This window comes from Myotis myotis, unplaced genomic scaffold, assembly GCF_014108235.1.
Source record: "Myotis myotis isolate mMyoMyo1 unplaced genomic scaffold, mMyoMyo1.p scaffold_m19_p_11, whole genome shotgun sequence".
Classification (NCBI taxonomy): domain Eukaryota; kingdom Metazoa; phylum Chordata; class Mammalia; order Chiroptera; family Vespertilionidae; genus Myotis; species Myotis myotis.
Window position 1 is genome coordinate 53,592,428 of NW_023416315.1, and position 19,754 is coordinate 53,612,181.

A 19,754-nucleotide genomic window follows, 5' to 3' on the forward strand; every position below is an offset into this window, starting at 1 on the left:
CCCCGCGTCTTCTGTCACAAAATGGTTTTCTAACAATTAGAATCTTTGCATAGGTTTGCCTATAGACTCTTGTCTTTTTCAACATGCTTTTAAAAAATATTTGAGAACAAAGTTTATGATATGATATTGAGTGGGAAAAGTTAGGATGCAAAATCATATACATTTTTTGCGTGTTTTTTAAAAAAGGAGAAAGAGAATGTATATATATATGCCTCTAAACAAGTTGGAAAGGAAAACTCACCAAAACATTAATGCTGATTGTGAGAGAATGAAAGGGAGACAGATTATGAGTGACTTTAAATTGTTTTCAAACTTTCATGTATTTTCTATAATGATTATAAACTACTTTCATTATTATAAAAAGTAATGCACAATTATTTTCTCACTTATCATTTGCCAGAGAGGTCTAACTCCTACCAGCTCTCCTACAAAGAACATTACAGGAAGGCTTTAGGGGTATTCTATTGCATTGCTTTTAAACTTGGAGCTGCCACCCTAGAAAGTTCTGTCTGTTGTGGTAATGCCATTTTCTATCCTTAGTTCCACTCACTTTTATTCCCGAAGGCCCTCAGGGAGGCCCTTCCCCGGGGCTCTCCTACGCTGAGACCCAGATAATAAAGCCAGCTTTTTGTTTATATATTTGTTTTTATTTGAGAGAGACATTGATTTGTTGTTCCGCTTATTTATGTATCCATTGGTTAATTCTTGTATGTGCCCTGACCGGGGATAAAAACCGCAACCTTGGGGCATCAGGACGATGGTCTAACCAACTGAGCTCCCAGCCAGGGCTGTAAATCCAGCTTTGATCCACTGGTCATCTGCCCTGGCCACATGTCCTGATCAGCACCAGCCACCCTACAGGGCAGGGCAGTGGGAAACAGTTCTTGTGTAGCCACTAGGTTCCAAGCTTTTTCACAAGGTAATTGTATTGTATTTAATATTGTTCCCAAGCTTTATAAAATATTATTGACATATACATAAGCGTAAGGTATACAGCATGATGGTTTGATATGTATATATATTGTACAGTGATTACCAGAATAAGTTTAGTTAACACGGCCATCACCTCACATAACTACCTTTGTGTGTGTGTGTGTAGTGATTAACATTTAAGATCTACTCTCAATAACTTTCAAGTATGTAATACAACATTGTTAACTTAGTCACCATGCTATACCTTAGTGCCCCAGAACTTATTCATCTTAGAGCTTGGACCAACATTTCCCCCAACCCCAGCATCTAGCAGTCACCATTCTACTCTCTTTCTAATAAGTTTTGGGGTTTTTTAGATTCCAAATATCAGTGAGAACATACAGTATTTGTCTTTCTCTATCTGATTTATTTCTCTTAGCATAATACCCTCCAGTTTCATCCATGTTGTTGCAAAAGGTAGGATTTTCTTCTTTTTATGGCTAAATAATGTTCCTCTTTGTGTGTGTACACGTGTATCTCTGTGTGTATGTGTGACGTTTTCTTTACCTGTTCATCCATTGGTGAACGCTTAGGTTGTTTCCACGTCTTGGCTGTTGTGAATAATGCTGCAGTGAACATGGATGCAGTTACCTCTTCAGCATAGTGATTTCATTTCCTGATGTTTCCATCTCTCCCTCTCTCTCAAATCAATTTTTTAAAAAATATATTAAAAGGAGATTATGCTTTCTCCAGTGAGTATTCTTGGCTCCCTTGTGAACTATCAATTGACCATATATGTGTGGACTTATTTCTGGACTATTGATTCTGTTTCACTGGTTTATGTGTCTGTTTTTTATGCCAGTACCATATTGTGGGTTTTTTTATTTATTTCTATTTTTTAACTTATCTTTATTGTTGAAAATATTACAGATGTCCCCTTACTCCCCTCCCCCCCCCCCCCCCCGCCCATTGACCCTCTTCACACACACCCATACCTACCACACTATTGTTTGTGTCCATGGATTATGCATATATGCATATAAGTTATTTGGTTAATTTCTTCCCATGCCACCACCCACCCCCTTTCCCACTGAGATTTGACAGTCTGTTCCATGCTTCCATGTCTCTGGACCTGTTTTGTTCATCAGGTTATTTTGTTCATTAGATTCCACATATAAGTGAGATCATGTGATATTTGTCCTTCTCTGACTGGCTTACCAGTACTGTACAGTTTTGATTACTTTGTTAAAGTTGGAAATCAGGAATTGTGATGCCTCTAACTTTGTTATTCTTTCTCAAAATTGCTTAGTCTATTTGGACTCTTGTATTTCCCTATAAATTTTAGAATTGTTTTTTCTATTTCTGTGAAAAATGCCATTGGCACTTTGATAGGGATTACATCGACTCTGTAGCTCACTTTGGGTAGTATGGGCATTTTAACATTAATTCTTCCAATCCATGAACACAGGATATCTTTTCATTTACTTGTATCTTCAGTTTCCTTCATCAATGTCTTGCCCATTGCACTTAATCTTCACAATGAGGTAGATATTGACAAATGGGGAAACTGAGGCTCACACAGCTTGTAAGAAGTGGAATCAAGATTCAAACCTCAGACCCCTGTTGTTCCTTCCACTAGACCAGTGGTTCTCAACCTACTGGCTCTTTAAATACAGTTCCTCATACTGTGACCCAACCATAAAATTATTTTCGTTGCTACTTCATAACTGTAATGTTGCTACTGTTATGAATCGTAATGTAAATATCTGATATGCAGGATGGTCTTAGGCGACCCCTGTGAAAGGGTCGTTCGACCGCCAAAGGGGTCGCGACCCACAGGTTGAGAACCGCTGCACTAGACTGAGCTGTGCAGGCCTGCCGGGCAGTGCACCCATGTGTCCTGCTGGCCGGGCACGGCATCACCTCCAGAAGCAGGGCGATGGCCCACCTGTCCTTTCTGCCTTACAGATGGACGACGAGGATTCCATCCTGCCACGGAAGCTTCAGGTGGCCCTGGAACACATTCTGGAGCAGAGAAATGACCTGGCCAGTGACCAGGATGAAGGGCCCCCCGACTGCAAGCACGGTAAGTGCTCAGCCCCTCCAGACTGCATCTCCCTCCATCGTTAGTCAGGGAGCAAATGGACAATGGCCAAGCACTCCACTTGACATTGAGTTAAGTAAGAAAATAGGCAAGAGAGGGATGCAAGGAGAAAAACTGGGTGCTCAACCTTCTCATCTGGATCTCATTTTAACAATGAACTGGGAAAAGTTCTCTCACTTCCCCCATTTGGCCCTAAAATATCTGTTTAAAGGAGCAAAAGAGCCCTGACCAAGAGTATGTACCTGGGTTGCAGGTTTAATCCCTGGCCCCTGTCAGGGTGCGTGTGGGAGGCAATCAATCACATCGATGTTTCTCTCTCTCTCTCTCTCTCTCTCATATATATATATGTGTGTGTGTGTGTGTGTGTGTGTGTGTGTGTGTGTGTGTGTGTGTTCACTCTACCTAAAAAAATAAATCTACGGAAAATATATGCTCTGGTGAGGATTAACAACAAAAAAAATAAGGAAAATAAGAATAATAAAAGGGAGGGAAAGAAATAATTTAATACCTTTGGGTCACCTTTTTATGGATCAGTAGGCTTTTTCCTCGAGAGAGCTCGAAGTGCTTGTATTACCAGTTGGCTTGTCTCAGAGGCTCTGACCCTCACCCGCTGGCCCTTCCTCTTGCCCAGGCCCTGAGTCCAGCCCCTTGAACCAGGTGGTGTCTGAAGCCTTTGTCCGCTTCTTCGTGGAGATCGTGGGCCATTACTCCTTGTTCCTGACGGTGGGCGACCGTGAGGAGAGGACCCTGCAGCGAGAGGCCTTCCGCAAAGCCGTCTCCTCCAAGAGCCTGCGCCGCTTCCTGGAGGTTTTCATGGAGACCCAGATGTTCCGGGGCTTCATCCAGGAGCGAGAGCTGCGTCGACAGGATGCCAAAGGTCAGAGGGCATCTTCCCTGCATCTTCCCTGAGACAGATGGAGGTGCCCGGGCACAGACGGGAGCAGCTCTCGGCCACCTCTGGAGAATGTCCACTTTTGCATGTCTGAGCTTCTGAAACTCCCCTGACGCCTGTCTCCTCGGACAGCTCTTCCCCCCACCAGCCTGTCCCAGAGCACTTTCCGGGTTCTGGTGACAGTTCTCCATTTGTTCCATTCTTTCCAACTCGAGGAAACTCTCATGGACACCCTTCCTTCCTCTCTCTCTGTGGTTCCTTTGTTCTTTCCCACAGCCTCCTCTCGTCCCTTCTGCCCCCCCTTTCCTGCCCCTCTCCACCGTGGAGCAGGCAGGAGCCACCTGGGATGGGATAGAGGAGAGAATGGCCCACACCCTCCGCTGAGCCTGCCTGGCTGGGAGCTTGTGGGTCATCCATTCTCCTCCCTCACTCTCTCTCTTCCTGGAGTTCATCTCTCCTACCTTCTCCTTGTCCCTGTCAGCTGGGTTCCATCACACTTCCTGGGCTGGCGGAGGGGGATGGGGAAGGGGAGGGGGAGGTGTGAGAAAAGAGGATAACCAGTGACTGGGATTCCTGTCTCTTTCTTATGTCATCTTAAGCCCTTTTGGGGATCTGACAGCTGGAAATGTTGGGAAAGGCTGTCACAGATGGGAGTTAGACCTGAGTAGGGGCGAGGTGCTCACCACCGAGGAGTGGCCGAGCAGCGGCCAGGGAGGGTCCCGGGGGAGCTGCTGGCCCAGGCCTCGGTGTCCTCTGGTGCTGTGATGGCACAGACTGAGTGAAGGAACGAAACCATTCCCAGAGCTCCTTGCAAAGTAAAGACAGAGGCTGCCACGCTTCTGGCAGTTCTGATGAGTGGTATCTGAAGAGACACAAAGTTGATCTGATGAAGGGACCTGTTAAAGAGAAGGCCTGCTGGGTACACATACTGGTAGGTACCTGTTTACAGACCACTATTTGATAGAGAGGTCCAGACATCAAAGCTTAAAAGCAGTACGGAAGGAGCCCACGGTCCACGAGGACCAGAGAGAAATCAAGACAGTACCTGAGGCTCAGACCCGGGCTGAGCACTGAGGGCCCTGAGAGGCGGCCTGCCCAGCCTTCCTGAGGTCACAGGTGGCAAACAGGTTCATTCCCAGGAAGCCACACCACGTGGCCAGGGACCCTCTTTATGGGAGAACACGAGGAAAAGGGAAACTCCAGGAGTTCCTGGGAGCCAAGACCATCTGGTTCATCTTGAAACCGCGTGCCTGGCACAGTGGAGACACTTAGAAGGTGTTTGTTGAGTAAAAATAGGATTTCGTGTGGGAGCTGGCTTTACCGCTTTCCAAAGTTATTTCCAGTTATTGCACAAAGTTGGGCAATTTATAGGGGTCATAAAAACTCTTATAAACCTATGATTCAGAGCATGTTTATAGGAGCAGCTCATCTCAGAAGCAAGTTCCTCTTCTCTGTGGCAGTCAGGAAACAGGTATGGTTAGAAGTGCCCAGAGAGGGAACTGTACTGACTGGGATATCTCTTGTCAACAGGTCTGTTTGAGGTCCGAGCCCAAGAGTACCTGGAGACACTCCCCAGTGGAGAGCACAGTGGTGTCAACAAGTTCCTGAAGGGACTAGGTAAGGCCAAGGGTCTCGGTCCCCACCACCAGCCTCTGGTCCGTGGCTCCTGGCCAGCTCCTCCACTGGAGCCGGCTCCGAAATAGCACAGAGCTCTCTGGCCTGTGCTGGGCAGGCTAAGTCGGCATTGTAGCCCCCTGTTCCAGTCTGACCCCAAAGTATAAACAGAGGACACAGAGGCCCCTCCCCGCTCTCCCGGCTCCTGGGCTGTCTCACTACCTTCGGTCACTGTCATCTCCCTCACTCCTGAGTCTTCTGGGCACTGAGCTTAGGAAGCAGGGTGAGCGGAAGCAGGCAGGGTATCAGGCAGCACAGAGCTGGCCCAGCCTCCCAGTGCCCTGCGAAGTGGAAATGTAAAAGTGAGAGGACTCTGGCTCACTCAGGAACAAGGCCCTGCTGGGAAAAGGATGAAGAGGAAATCACCAAAGAGGAAGGGGGCCCTGGCTGGGTGGCTCAGTTGGTTAGCGCGTCGTCCCGATAGCCACAAAAGAGGAACAGGGCGCAGGCCCCAGTGAGGAGGAGCTGTGCGGTGGGGACCACACGGGCACCTGTGGCGGGGCCTGCTTGTCCCTCACAGGGCGGACAGATGGCCACTCGGGGTGGGACGTCCCACTCACCGCACCGCTGGGAGTTTTCTCTCTTGGCTCCTCGGGGACCTGTTACGTTCAGAGATTCCAGCTTACCGTTTCAGAAGCAGTGTCTGCAGCTCTTCCTTGAGTCCGAGGAAGATCCCTTTTCCTTGGGGAGGTGCAGAGGCTGTGAGGCATAGAGTGAGGCTCCCTCCTGGCTGGCGTGGGAGGCACGGTTGGCCACACTGCAGCTGCGAAGAAAGGGGAAGATTTAACTCAACCTCCTTTCTCTCCTGGTGAAATGCTCCCATTTTCTTTTTTTAGGCAATAAAATGAAGTTTCTCCACAAGAAATAACCCTCAGCCTGGACTCGAAGGAAAAGTTCCTCCCAGAGCAACCACGTGTTTAAAGACAGTCCTGGTGGCCTTTCTGAAACGTCGTCCCCCGTCATCTCAGCTCTGCTGGGTCAAGGCCAGGGTGGATTCCGGCCACTACTGGGTTGTCCCCAGGCCCCGGGTTCCCAGAGCTGCCCAGCAGGTGCTGCTGCTTCAGAACACCCCGGAAAGGGAACCTGAGACCAGGCTTGTTGCCGACATTCAGATGGATTGTTTTGGTTGCTGGTTTTGGGATTTTTAATTTTTTTAAATCTTAGATATTAAAAAAAAGAAAAATGTTTGGGCTTTCTTTTTATTATGCCAGGGCTAAGAAAACTATCCTGCCCTGTGTCATCTTTCCCTGGCTCACCCTGCCTGGCATTCCTCCTCTAGGCCAAAATGGGGACAAATGCGGGTGTTAGGGAGATGCTGTGGTGACTCCTACAGATGCTGGACCCAAAGGTTCAGGGCAGAGCCCTCGGGGAAAGGATTGGCCCTTCTGTGGAGGAGTCAGATCTGGGCTCCAAGGATTTTGACTTCCCGGGAGAAGCTGCACCCAGAGTGGCCAGTGATGCCACCTGGTGGCCGAGGCCATTGCTGTTGGGCCTCCAGCTCCTCTCCCAAAGGGGTCTGACTTCTGGGCCGCCCGCCTCTTCTCTTTTCTCTTAAAAGCCTTAGCACCGTCCACTGCCCAAGACGAGCCGTCCATGACTTTTGAGGTACACACAAAGAGAGGAAATCGTAAGATCTATTAATAAAACGTTCTTAGGGTCCCAAAGTTTATGATCATAAAGTATCATGGAGCACACCCTATACCACATAAAGCCACGGCTTTGACCCTACTTCCATTTATACTGTATGAAATAGTCCCATCTCATTGTAAGGACCCAGATCAGCAGAGATGAAATGGTGGGTGGATAAATGAAGGGACCTTTGTAAAGGAGAGCGAGCATCAAAGTTTGGAGACAGCTTCGTGAGACTTGTGAGGCCATCAAGGCAGCTTGCCCTCCTGCAGAGGACCCAGCGGGGTGGGCAGCACAGGCAAGTTCTCAAAGCAGGCGTTGGCACCACCGCGGCCACCCGCCGCCCACCCACCACTGCGCACCCTCCAGTGCATCCCCTCTGGATGGCACCAGCAACCACGACAGAACACACAAAAGATGTGCTCTGATCATGGCAATGGCCCTGGCCTATGCTGCCTGGCAGAGGCCCTTAGCCTTTAGGGTGCTGGGAGCAAGAGGCCTTCTGAGGAAAGAAAAGAACAAGAAAAAAAGGAGGAGGTTGACTTCTCATTCCACATTAGGGATTCTTACCTGGAGTCATGGACCATCTCTCCAAATTATATCCAAGATTTGGTGTGCCCATTCATTTTCCAGGGGAGAGGATGCATGGCTTATATCAGATTCATAAAAGGTTCCCAGGAGCCCCACACTGATAGGAGCCAGGCTGCGCATAACAATTAGCCTGGGTAGGTGTGTGCTCTGGGGCTTGGGGGGAAGACTGAATGAGAATCTCTGAGTGTGGGGGCTCAGGAATTGTATCTAACAAGCTCCTCAGATTCGTTAACTTTATTAATACCAATATTCTGCCCAGAGATGATCATTTTTAATATTTTGGAATATACTTTCTTTTCTAACTTATTTTATATTATATTGTTTACTTAACACCGCCAAGTGAATAAACATACCTTTTATCAATACTTCTAATGGCTGTATAGTCTATTTTATAGATCCACTGAAAGTTATTTTACCAGTCCTCTACTCGTACGTGTGCAGGCTATTTCCAGTTTTTAATATAAAGGGCGTTGAAAAAAGCATCTTCGTACAAGTATCTCAGCACATTTGCTCTATTTTTCGTTTTAATGTTTGCCTGGAGTAGATTATCCATCTAGAAAATGCCCAGGTCATGAGCATGCAGGCTGACCTTCACAAATGACCACGGCTGTGTGACCAACGCCCAGGCCAGGAAGCCGACCATCACGGACTCCAGGAGCCCCTCCTGCCGCTTTCCCCACGTCCCTCCCGTCTACACTGCGGATGTTTAAACTAAACCAACTAACAAATGGTCTACAACTTGCAAAGTGGGAAGGTAGGCTGGGGAGGGTCAGAAGCAAGAGAAAAGGGTGGAGTTGTGATTCCTGCCCACAGTCTAGGGCAGATTCTCGATGGGTGTTCTGTGTGGTTTGAAGAGCAGAGCATGGGTGCCCTAGATCAGGTCACCATCTGTCCAAGAACCAAGACCTCCAATTCCATCAAAGCACACATTTTCCATGAAGAATGTGTTGTGTTTAGAAGCATTCGTTACTGTGTTTCAATTCACGGTGAAGCACAAGGTCATGAAAAATAGTTGGAGCAGGATTGCCGGGTGGGTCTCACTGCTATGGAATATCGGAGAAATGGGTGGACGAGGGAAGCGTGGTGGGAGCAAGTACAGCTGGCAGATCTTGGTAGGAGGCCACAGGTAGCGAGAGTGATGGGGAAGAGGAAGAATGAACTGTCAGAAATTATCACAAAAACTTCTTCCTACTCATAGGAATAATGGTATCAGCTGCCGTTTATGGGCACTTTTTACCCATCACTGTGTTGAGTTCCTCACGTGTGTTATTTGAACACTGGAATGTAAGCCTGAGGGACACTATCCATCAAGGTCCCTGCTGAGTTTCCAGAGCCTAAAGCCAGTGCTTGGCGCTTACCAAATGTTTGCTAACCAAAGAAACAGGTCCCACAGCAGGACTAAGAGTTACTCTCTCTGTCGCAGGCAGCAGGCTCATTAAACATGGATGCAGAGCCCACAGAGCCAAAGGAGTCAACCTTGCCGACTGAGAGCCGTTTCCAGCATCTCTGACACTTTGTCTCAGCGCTAGGCACCTACCTAAGAGACCACAGTAACAATCAGAAGGTTGCTGGTGAGTGTGAAGTCAGAGCAAAGGGCACTGGAGAGTCTGGAGGGGCATCCCAGAGGGGCAGGGAGCAGGACAGACTTCACTGTCCCCCAGAGGGCCTGTTTCCCAGGTAGTGGTGGATAACCCTGCTGACTCCTTGGTCCTTGGCAGCCCTGCCACCCCATTTCTTTATCTTTTTATTTTCTATGCGTGAAATTCACATATTTTTTTAATTTATTAATTAGAGAGAGAGAAGTATCTATTTGTTGTTGCATTTATTTATTCATTCGTTGGTTGATTCCTGCATGTGCCCTGATGGAGGATTGAACCTGCAATGCTGGCATATCAGGACAACACTGAAACCAGCAGAGCTACCTGGCCACAGCTCACATAATTCTAAAGTGGACAATTCAGTGGCATTTAGTGCATTCACACTGTTGTGCAACCACTAAAAACACTGTCATCGCCCTAAAAAGAAAACTCATAGCCATCAACAGTTACGCTCATCCCTCCTCCCTCCAGGCCCTGGCAACCACCAATCTGCTTCTATCTCTATAGATACACCTATTTTGGGTATTTCATAATATGTCTGGCTTCTTTCACTCAGCGTAGTGTTTCAAGGTTCATCCACACTGTAGATTGTATCAGTACTGCATTCCTTTTTATGGCTGAATGATATTCCATGGTATGGATATATCATTTGTTTGTTTGTTTTAAATATATTTTATTGATTTTTTTACAGAGAGAAAGGGAGAGGGATAGAGAGTTAGAAACATTGATGAGAGAGAAACATTGATCAGCTGCCTCCTGCACACTCCCTACTGGGGATGTGCCCGCAACCAAGGTACATGCCCTTGACCGGAATCGAACCTGAGATCCTTGAGTCCACAGGCCAACGCTCTATCCACTGAGCCAAACCGGTTAGGGCCATATTTTTTTTTTTAAGATATATTTTATTGATTTTTTTACAGAGAGGAAAGGAGAGGGACAGAGAGCTAGAAACATCGATAACAGAGAAACATCAATCAGCTGCCTCCTGCACACCCCCTACTGGGGATGTGCCTGCAACCAAGGTACATGCCCTTGACGGGAATCGAACCTGGGACCTTTCAGTTACAGGCCGATGCTCTATCCACTGAGCCAAACCGGTTAGGGCATAGGGCCATATTTTGTTTATCTCTTTATCCAGCAATGGGCATTCAGGTTGTTTCCACCTTTTGGCTATTGTGAATAGTGCTCCTACAAAATGTCTATGTGCACATTTCTTTGAGTATCTGTTTTCAATTTCTTTGGGTATATACCTAGGATTGAAATTGCTGGGTCATATGGTAATTTCTACATTTAAATTTTGGAGGAACTACAATACAATATACAGATGATGTATTCTAGAATTGTATGCCTGAAACCTATATAATTTTATTAACCAATGTCACCCCAATAAATTCAATAAAAAATAAATTTTAAAAAATAAAATAAAAATCACAAGTAGTAAACCTAGAGTTTTAGCTATGGAATAAAGGTACTGATTAATTATTTTAAAAATACAAATTTGAAGAACCATTGAGCTGTTTTCTGTGGGACCAATTTATATTCCCACCCACAACGTTGGAGGGACACCCCCTTTCTTCCTCAGCTATATCCATCACCTTCCAGCCACATCTCTCAGAGAGGCCCTCATGCTTCTCAGGGGTGATTGGCACCTCCTATATCGGATTTTCCTGGGATGCTAGTTTGAAAAGCAGATTCCAGGGATCTACCTTGACTTCTCTGGGGCTAAGATGCTAGAGCCCTTATTTGGCTGGAAGTTCCCTCAATGTCTCCAAACATGTGTAGGACCCTGTCTTTGGTGACTCCTTCCTCCCTTAGATGCAAATTCTCCCTTCAGGTGAATTGATAGAGAGTGATGTTAGGGCCAAATTTTATAAGTAAGACTTTTGCACACATGTCCTGAATTCAGCACTACCTAAATACAAACAGTGAAATGGATATAAGCGTGCAAGGAGACACAGAGAGGCCACACTCAGTTGTTCTTTTGTTTTGTTTGTTTAAGATCCCATTACTCTAGTTAGTTGCCTTACATAGTACCAAAGTAGTTGGTTAGGCCCAAAAAAATCCTGAGGAGAGGTCACTATGGGGGTGAACTCAAAGGGCAAGTCTGGCTTGCGGCTCAGCTCCGACTCCCAGGCGGCTCACAGGCCGGCGAGTTGATGTGAGCGGAGTTCAGAGCAGCCTTGGGCGAAAAGGAGGGGCTGAAACAGGCAGAGGAGGAAGGGGAGCCTCTGGGCGGAGCCAAGGTTGGTAAGAAAAGCAAAAGGCAGGTGAGATGGGCCATTTAACTGCTGGCACCTGTCAAGGCCAATTAACTCCACTCCCTGGCTTGTCCAGAGACCACACCTCGTCCTCACCCAGCTCTTGGTGGGGTTCAGCTGCCAACCTCTAACTTCTTTTTGGCTACAATCCCAGAGGCCTGGCGCCAGCTTCCCCGGCACCAGGCCAGAGAGCTAACAGGTTCACCTTTGATCAGCCCTGGACTCCTTCCCTGCCCCTTTTACCCTCCTCTGCTGAGAGCCGCACCCCTCCCCAGCCCAACCATAATTCTAAGAGCACGCAGTTAAATCCTGCCACCAAACCTCACAGCACGTGTCCTTTCCACAACAGAGCTAATTGCCTTACCCACATGGGCGGAATGTGGACTGGGTGGTTTTTCTGGCAGACAGCTCCAGATTCACACAGACCCACCCTTCACTGTCTCACCAGGCCCCTGGGCAGGTGTGAAAGGGCTCCTCCAGTGGGGCTCCAGTGGTGGCAGGACGGGACAAGCCCCGAGGCAGGAGGCCAGGGGACCAGCTGGCAGGGCCTGGCCCGCAGATGGAGCTGGGAGCCCTGGTGCCCAAAGTTTAGCTTGGTTCTCTGGCAGAAGCTGCTTTTCTCCAGCCCTGTGTCCAAGCCAGGGTCAGCCATTAGGGTGGCTCACAGAGTGAGGGGGGTCAGTGTCCCTCCCAGCAGCGTGGGGTCCAATGGCCCCATGCCCTTGGCTCTGACACCAGGTGGCCCCTGAGACTAGTAGAGCCCCGCTCTGTGAGGAGACCTGGCTGAGGAAGCAGAGTGAAGCCAAGAGCTGCCCCCTATCTCAAGATGGGAACGTTCACCCCTGGGGACAGGTAGGGGAAGGCCCCTGCTGCACCTTGCCAGACTGTCACCATCCTGCACTTTTTAGCCATGTCAAACTATTGCTCTCTTCCCCACCAAAAAGAAAGATGAAAGACAAAAAACAAAAACAGTGCTGGTTGCACAAGAGTGTGAATGTTCTTAACACCACTGAAATGAACCGCATCCTTAAGAAATGGTTTAAGTGATACACCTTTTGTTATGTACCTGTTATCACATACACACCCCTCAGCAATAATGTTGCAATGCTTTTATATTCTAGTGCAATAATTTTAACATTGCACGTGTATCATTCACACATGTTTTAAGTTTTAACAGTTTAATATGACTTTATATTAAGTATTAAAAACTAAAGTGGTCTTTTAAATACTGTTGACATGTGGCTTTTTTTCAGAGTTTTTCCCCCCCAATTATAGTTGATATTTAATATTAGTTTATATTAGTTTCAGGTGTACAGCATAGTGTGAGACATTTATATAATTTATGACATGTATCTCTATAGGATAAACGCCAACTTCTTCCATGCCACATGTATGGATCCTACAAGTACTTCCTACTAAGTCAACAAGCTGCAGTTACAAGAGCATTAACTGGTCCAGAAATTTGTGAAGGAATTCTTTAATGCCCTTCCTCCGAGATTCAGAAACGACAAATGGAGGCTTAGGCCAGACAGGATTTTGCTAAAACCTGGTCTTCCCTCTCTCTCCTCTCCTTTCTCTCAGTCCAGGCAGGCCAGCCATCCCCCTCTTATCCTCCCCCTGCCCCAGATCTCCATCCTCCCTTCCCTCTGGGCTCCTGAGCTCACTTCCTCAGAGAATGTGGCTACCGTGGTACAGGCTAGCTTCACCACTGCAAGGCATTTCTGTGTCAACTCCTGACTCTTCAGCTTCGACCCCCAAAGTATGTCTTTGTCAATGTAGAGAATTTTTGTAAGATTTAGTTGAGCCAAATTGATGGTATAGGGCAGGGAGCAAGATATAAAACTCCGGAGAATAAGTTTCGAAGCTTCTTTAAGCATTTGAGATTAAGGAGAGAACCTAAGGAAGATAATAAGAGGGTGGGAGAAAGGAAGGCAAGGATTGGATTAGAAGATTCTGTGCTCTTAAGGGTCTGGTCTGGTTGTGTTTTTAATGCCAAAGGAACAATGACTTGTCCCGAACCACAGTCCCTGGCACTGGGGAATGGGACGTTGCATATGGAGAAGAAGAGAATGGGCCCCTGCTGCAGACCTTGCATACAGATTAATCCCACGTATCTCACAGAGCGTGTCAGCTGTTAGCCTGGAGCCTGGCTGGGTCTGAACCCTCACCAGCTTGGGGCTCTCATTAGTTCCTGACCGTCTCTGCCTCCGGTTCCTCATCTGTAAAATTGAAATAATGAGTAGAGTTTTTATGAGGTTTAAATTAGTTAATATTTTTAAGTGGTTAGAACTTGGCAAGTACTCATTTAACTGCTTGTTAAATAAGTCAAAATGTAAAAAGCTTGCCCTAGCCAGTTTGGTTGAGTGGATAGAGCATTGGCCTGTGCACTGAAGGGTCCTGGGCTCGATTCCGGCCAACGGCACATGCCTGGGTTGCGGGCTTGATTCCCAGGAGGGGGCGTGCAGGAGACAGCTGATCAATGATTCTCATCATTGATGTTTCTATCTCTCTCTCTCTCCCTTCCTCTCTAAAATCAATTAAAAAATATTTTTAAAAATGTAAAAAGCTAAATTCAACACTTTAGGGAGCATTTGAAATCTTGCTCCCTGCATCTGTCATCAATTTGGCTCAGATAAACTCATAAAAATTCAAACCAACCAACAAACATACAGAAAAAAAAAATAAAGGGGGAAATGAAAAAAAAAAAAAGAAAATTTTAATTTAAAATAAAAATAAATAGCCCAGCCGGCATGGCTCAGTGGTTGAGTGTCACCACTTCAATTCCCAGTCAGGGCACAAGCCTGGTGGCAGGCTCCATCCCCAATAGGGGTCTTGCAGGAGGCAGCCGATCAATGTCTCTCCCTCATCAATGTTTCTATCTCTCTCTCTCCCTTCCTCTCTCTGAAATCAATTTTTAAAAAAATATTTTTTAAAAAAGAAGGAAATCTTACCTTAAAAAAGGGGGGGGGGGCGCGCAAACTATAAAGCAAAAGCTTGATACATTGGAATATAGTAAAAATAAGAACATGACTCACACATGTGAGGATCAGGGAGAAAAACAGGTAAACAGACTGGCATATTCACACAGCGGAATACTTACCAAGTGAAAGGAATGGACCACTGACACAGGCCACGACTGGGAAGAACCTCACTCACAACACTGAGTGAAAGAAGCCAGACAGAGAACAATACAGACACAAAACAATACGCACCGCACCATTCCTTTCATGCAAAAATCCAAAAAGGGGGGGGGGGGGGTTGCGCGAGGAGACAAAATTAATGTATGGTAACAGTTTTCATAGTGTGGATGAAAGGGGCCACATGCTAACCTGACAAGCTAAGGGAAGGCCTGCATGGCAGTCTTGCAAACTCAGAGACCTAAAGTAACCGCAAAGGATGGTCTGAAATTAAACTTTAACTAAAAGCAGTTATGGTGGGCAGTTACGTCCTAGGCCGGTATCTTCACTGACAAGGTCAACCTTTACCTTAACTGAGCCTGTCTTTTTGCCTCTATGATAACACTAGTGGCCCAGTGCACGAAATTCATGCACATTAAAGGGGAATTAATTAGAGGAAATATTTTATTTTATTTATTTATTTATTTTTAAAATATATTTTATTGATTTTTTACAGAGAGGAAGGGAGAGAGACAGAGTCAGAAACATCGATGAGAGAGAAACATCGATCAGCCGCCTCCTGCACATCTCCCACTGGGGATATGCCCGCAACCCAGTACATGCCCTTGACCGGAATCGAACCTGGGACCCTTCAGTCTGCAGACCGACGCTCTATCCACTGAGCCAAACCGGTTTTGGCGAGGAAATATTTTAATATTGCTATTTGCGCGAGACCCAGACCTGACTGGCCCCACCCCCATTGGGCGAGATCCAGACCCGGCCGGCCCCAACCCCGTCAAGCCCCGCTGGGCGGGAGGCGCAGCTGCAGGTCCCCCATCAAGCCTGGCTTGGGGGGGGGGGGGGCGCAGCCTCAGGTCCCCTGTCAAGCCCCGTTGGGTGGGGGGCGCAGTCTCAGGTCCCCCGGCCTGGCCCAGTGCCACACAGCCTCAGGTACCTGCTAATCGCTTGTTACAGCTCATTACGGGAACCCCACCTCCACTGTGGGCGCAGCCATCTTGTGATGGAGTGATGGAGTGAGGGTCAATTTGCATATTACCTCTTTATTATATAGGATATCCTTGAAATGTCTAGGTAACTTGTAGTTTCCCTTTTTCCAAACCCCTTAGGGCACAACCTAATGTGCCTGGCACTAGGACAGATACCACAAATTCCTTCATTGTTATTATGTTAATTGTTGACTGTTGGCCATTTTATACCCACCTAAGTATGTGTCTATTATTTTACTTTTTTTTAAATATATTTTATTGATTTTTTCCAGAGAGGAAGGGAGATGGATAGAGAGCCAGAAACATCAATGAGAGAGAAACATCGATCAGCTGCCTCCTGCACACCCCCACTAGGGATGTGCCCGCAACCAAGGTACATGCCCCTGACCGGAATCGAACCTGGGACCCTCCAGTCCGCAGGCCGATGCTCTATCCACTGAGCCAAACTGGTCAGGGCTATTATTTTACTTTTTATCAAATGCCAGAGGTTTCTCCCACCTCTCTAATCTATCACCAATGGATTTCATGTAACCCACCTACGTCCCCTCCTTTGATTGCAATGTATAAAACCAGATGAAAAGCCCTAACCGGTTTGGCTCAGTGGATAGAGCATCAGCCTGCGGACTCAAGGGTCCCGGGTTTGATTCCGCTCAAGGGCATGTACCTTGGTTGTGGGCACATCCCCAGTGGGGAGTGTGCAGGAGGCAGATGTTTCTCTCTCATCGATGTTTCTAACTCTCTATCTCTCTCCCTTCCTCTCTGTAAAAAATCAATAAAATATATATTAAAAAAAAAAAAAAAAAAAAACCAGATGAAAAAAACGCCATTCTCTGGAGTATTATCCTAATCCATTAGGATACAGCTTCCCGGCAATTGTCGGCAGTTTGGCTCAAATAATCTGACAAAAATTCTTTACAGGTTTGAATGTTTTTACATTAACAATAGTGACTATGGTACTAGAATGAGAGAACTGACCAGAGGGAGCAGGAAGGGACACATGGGGGTAATGGGAGTCTTCTAGATCTTGGTTTGGGTGTGGTCGCATGGTTGTTTATGATTGTCAAAATCCATTGAACACTGCTTAAGCTCTGTGCATATTATTGTGTGTAAACAATATCTCAAATTTTAAAATGTCATTTAAAGTACAAGGACTTATATATGATTTTAACAAAGAAAAGTGGGAACAATAGAAGTGTGGGGAAATGACTAGGAAATATATGAGGGGAGCTACTGAAAGATAGGGCCATGTCAGTGGGAATCGGTTGTGCAGACTCATCTTGGTGTGGACACTCCCTCCTCAGGGACAAGTTGCTCTTCTCCTCCTCCTCATGTGGGAGGAAGGGGCACCTTCATAAGGGAAAGGGGTGCCCTGCTTTCATTTAACAAAGAAAAGGGGGAGGGAGGAGAGGGGACAGAGAGCGTTTGCTGCCCCGGCTGATTCTTAGGTGCCTTCAGCTCAAAATCTTTATGGTTTTTTTTTGTTTTGTTTTGTTTTTTTCTTTTCAAAATATATTTTATTGATTTTTCACAGAGAGGAAGGGAGAGAGATAGTTAGAAACATCGATGAGAGAGAAACATCGATCAGCTGCCTCCTGCACATCTCCCACTGGGGATATGCCCGCAACCCAGGTACATGCCCTTGATCGGAATCGAACCTGGGACCTTTCAGTCCGCAGGCCGACGCTCTATCCACTGAGCCAAACTGGTTTCGGCGAAAATCTTTATGTTTAAGTGGCATATTTTAGAGTGGCATATCCTGACCCCCTTCCATTTAGACCAGTGGTTCTCAACCTTCCTAATGCCGCGACCCTTTAATACAGTTCCTCATGTTGTGGTGACCCCCAACCATAAAATTATTTTCGTTGCTACTTCATAACTGTAATTTTGCTACTGTTATGAATCGTAATGTAATTATATATGTGTTTTCCGATGGTCTTAGGCGACCCCTGTGAAAGGGTCCTTCGACCCCCAAAGGGGTCGCGACCCACAGGTTGAGAACTGCTGATTTAGACTGTGCACATTGGTTCTGCACTCTCTTCTGGTTTGTTTGTTTGTTTTCATCCTCACCTGAGGACATGCTTATTGATTTTAGAGAGAGGGGAAGAGAGACAGAGAGGGGTAGACATCTATGTGAGAGAGAAACATCAATTGGTTGCCTCCAGTATGCACCCCAGCTGGGGATCGAACCCACAACCTGAGTATGTGCCTTGATTGAGAATCCAACCCAGGACCTTTTGGTGTAAGGGATGACACCCAACCAACTGAGCCACCCAGCCAGGGCACACAGTCGTGTTTATGTTTATACACACACACCAAAAAAAGAAAAAAGTCAGCATCCCCTCTGCATAGTATGTGCCACGCCCAGCAGATTGTCATCGCAATGGCACATTGACAATGTCCCAGCCTCAGCTGGGGGAAGAGATTTATTTCAGTCACCACTCCAGACTCTTACCTGTCCCCACGGAGGCCCTGGCACCCAGGAGGCAATGGGTATGGGAGAGAGAGAGGCACAGAGCACCCTCACACAGCTCTGCCTGCAGGTCACTGTGGGACCTGGGGCACATCTCCTCACCTCCTGCCCTTCTGTCATCCCATCTGTAGAATAGGGGAGGTCACTTCTGACCCCAGACTTGACTGACTCCTGGAGCACCAAGAAGTGTGGCCTAGAAGTCTGGCTGGGTCAGGTCCCAGGGCTTTCAGCTGCAGGTGCCATTGGGCAGATGTGACAGGGAGGGGGGCTGGAGCCTGGGCACGACAGGTGGCTCATGAGGAGGGAGCAGACAGTGAGCAATTGCCCCCACGCCTAGTCTCCCAGGCAGCTAACAGCTGAGCTGCTCTTAAAGTCCGGGCGAGCCTGGGCTAGTCTTAGCAGCTATTTATAATGCACACGCCTCCTTATTTGGCAGCTGAATGCACTGCTGGGTGTTGGGTCTTCTCTTCGGGCGTCCTCTGCCTTCCTGAGGTGCTGTCCGGCTCTGGGTGCAGCGTTGGCTGCCCAGGGCTGCCCACAGCCAGCACTCAGCCCTGGGTGTCCTACCTCTTCCAAATGCTGCTGAATCCATTGTGTTTGGTTGTGTTATAATACACAGAGCATAAAACTTTCCATCTTGCCCTGGCCGGCTTGGCTCAGTGAATAGAGCAGCGGTTCTCAACTTGTGGGTCGCAACCCCTTTGGCGGTCAAACGACCCTTTCACAGGGGTCGCCTAAGACCATCCTGCATATCAGATATTTACATTACGATTCATAACAGTAGCAACATTACAGTTATGAAGTAGCAACGAAAATAATTTTATGGTTGGGTCACAGCATGAGGAACTGTATTCAAAGGGCCAGAAGGTTGAGAACCACTGGAATAGAGCGTCAGCCTGCAGACTGAAGGGTCGCAGGTTCGATTCCAGTCAAGGGCATGTGCCTGGTTTGCAGGCTCAATCCCCAGTGGAGGGCATGCAGGAGGCAGCCGATCAATGATTCTCTCTCATCATTGATGTTTCTATCACTCTCTCCCTCCCCTTCCTCTCCAAAATAAAAAAATTTTTTAAAAAATATTTTAAAAAAGAACTGCTGCCAGCTTCCCTCCCACACCATCCTGGCTCTCCGTGTCGCACCTGCGTTCTGCAATCTGTGGCAAGGGCAGCCGCTAGCTCAGCTTCCCTGAAACAGCTGCCCTTACTGCCAACCAGTCTGGCTTAACGGCTGCTTCCCTGAGCTCCCTTCACACCTTGCAGGTGCCTTGACCAATGTACATGCCCCAATAAAAGGCTCTGGGATCTGCCTCTTCTCTCAGGTTCGAAGCTGCATGCTCAAAGGGGCTGCTTTTTTTCATCTTGTATTGCCCGCCATCCACACATTCACTCATTAGGCCTCTATTTGTTGAACTGCAATGATGTGCCAGACTCTATTCTGTCCTAATCTGAATGGACACATGCCTCAGAAATGGGCCTTTTTGACATTCATTCATTCATTCATTCATTC

At 47.2% G+C, this 19,754-nt stretch overlaps 1 protein-coding gene across 3 annotated transcripts in view; it reads left to right on the forward strand.

Annotated features, from left to right (window-relative positions):
• DENND2A (DENN domain containing 2A) overlaps nucleotides 1-8,167 on the forward strand; it is a 77,821-nt gene extending 69,654 nt beyond the window's left edge. For all 3 annotated transcript variants that reach the window (XM_036328542.1, XM_036328541.1, XM_036328543.1), the window contains exons 17-20: nucleotides 2,881-2,998; nucleotides 3,648-3,893; nucleotides 5,439-5,525; nucleotides 6,419-8,167. In XM_036328542.1, coding sequence (XP_036184435.1) covers nucleotides 2,881-2,998; nucleotides 3,648-3,893; nucleotides 5,439-5,525; nucleotides 6,419-6,450 — 483 coding nt within the window. In that variant the 3' untranslated portion in view covers nucleotides 6,451-8,167. The remainder of the gene's footprint in view (nucleotides 1-2,880; nucleotides 2,999-3,647; nucleotides 3,894-5,438; nucleotides 5,526-6,418) is intronic.
• Nucleotides 8,168-19,754: the final 11,587 nt, after the last annotated feature.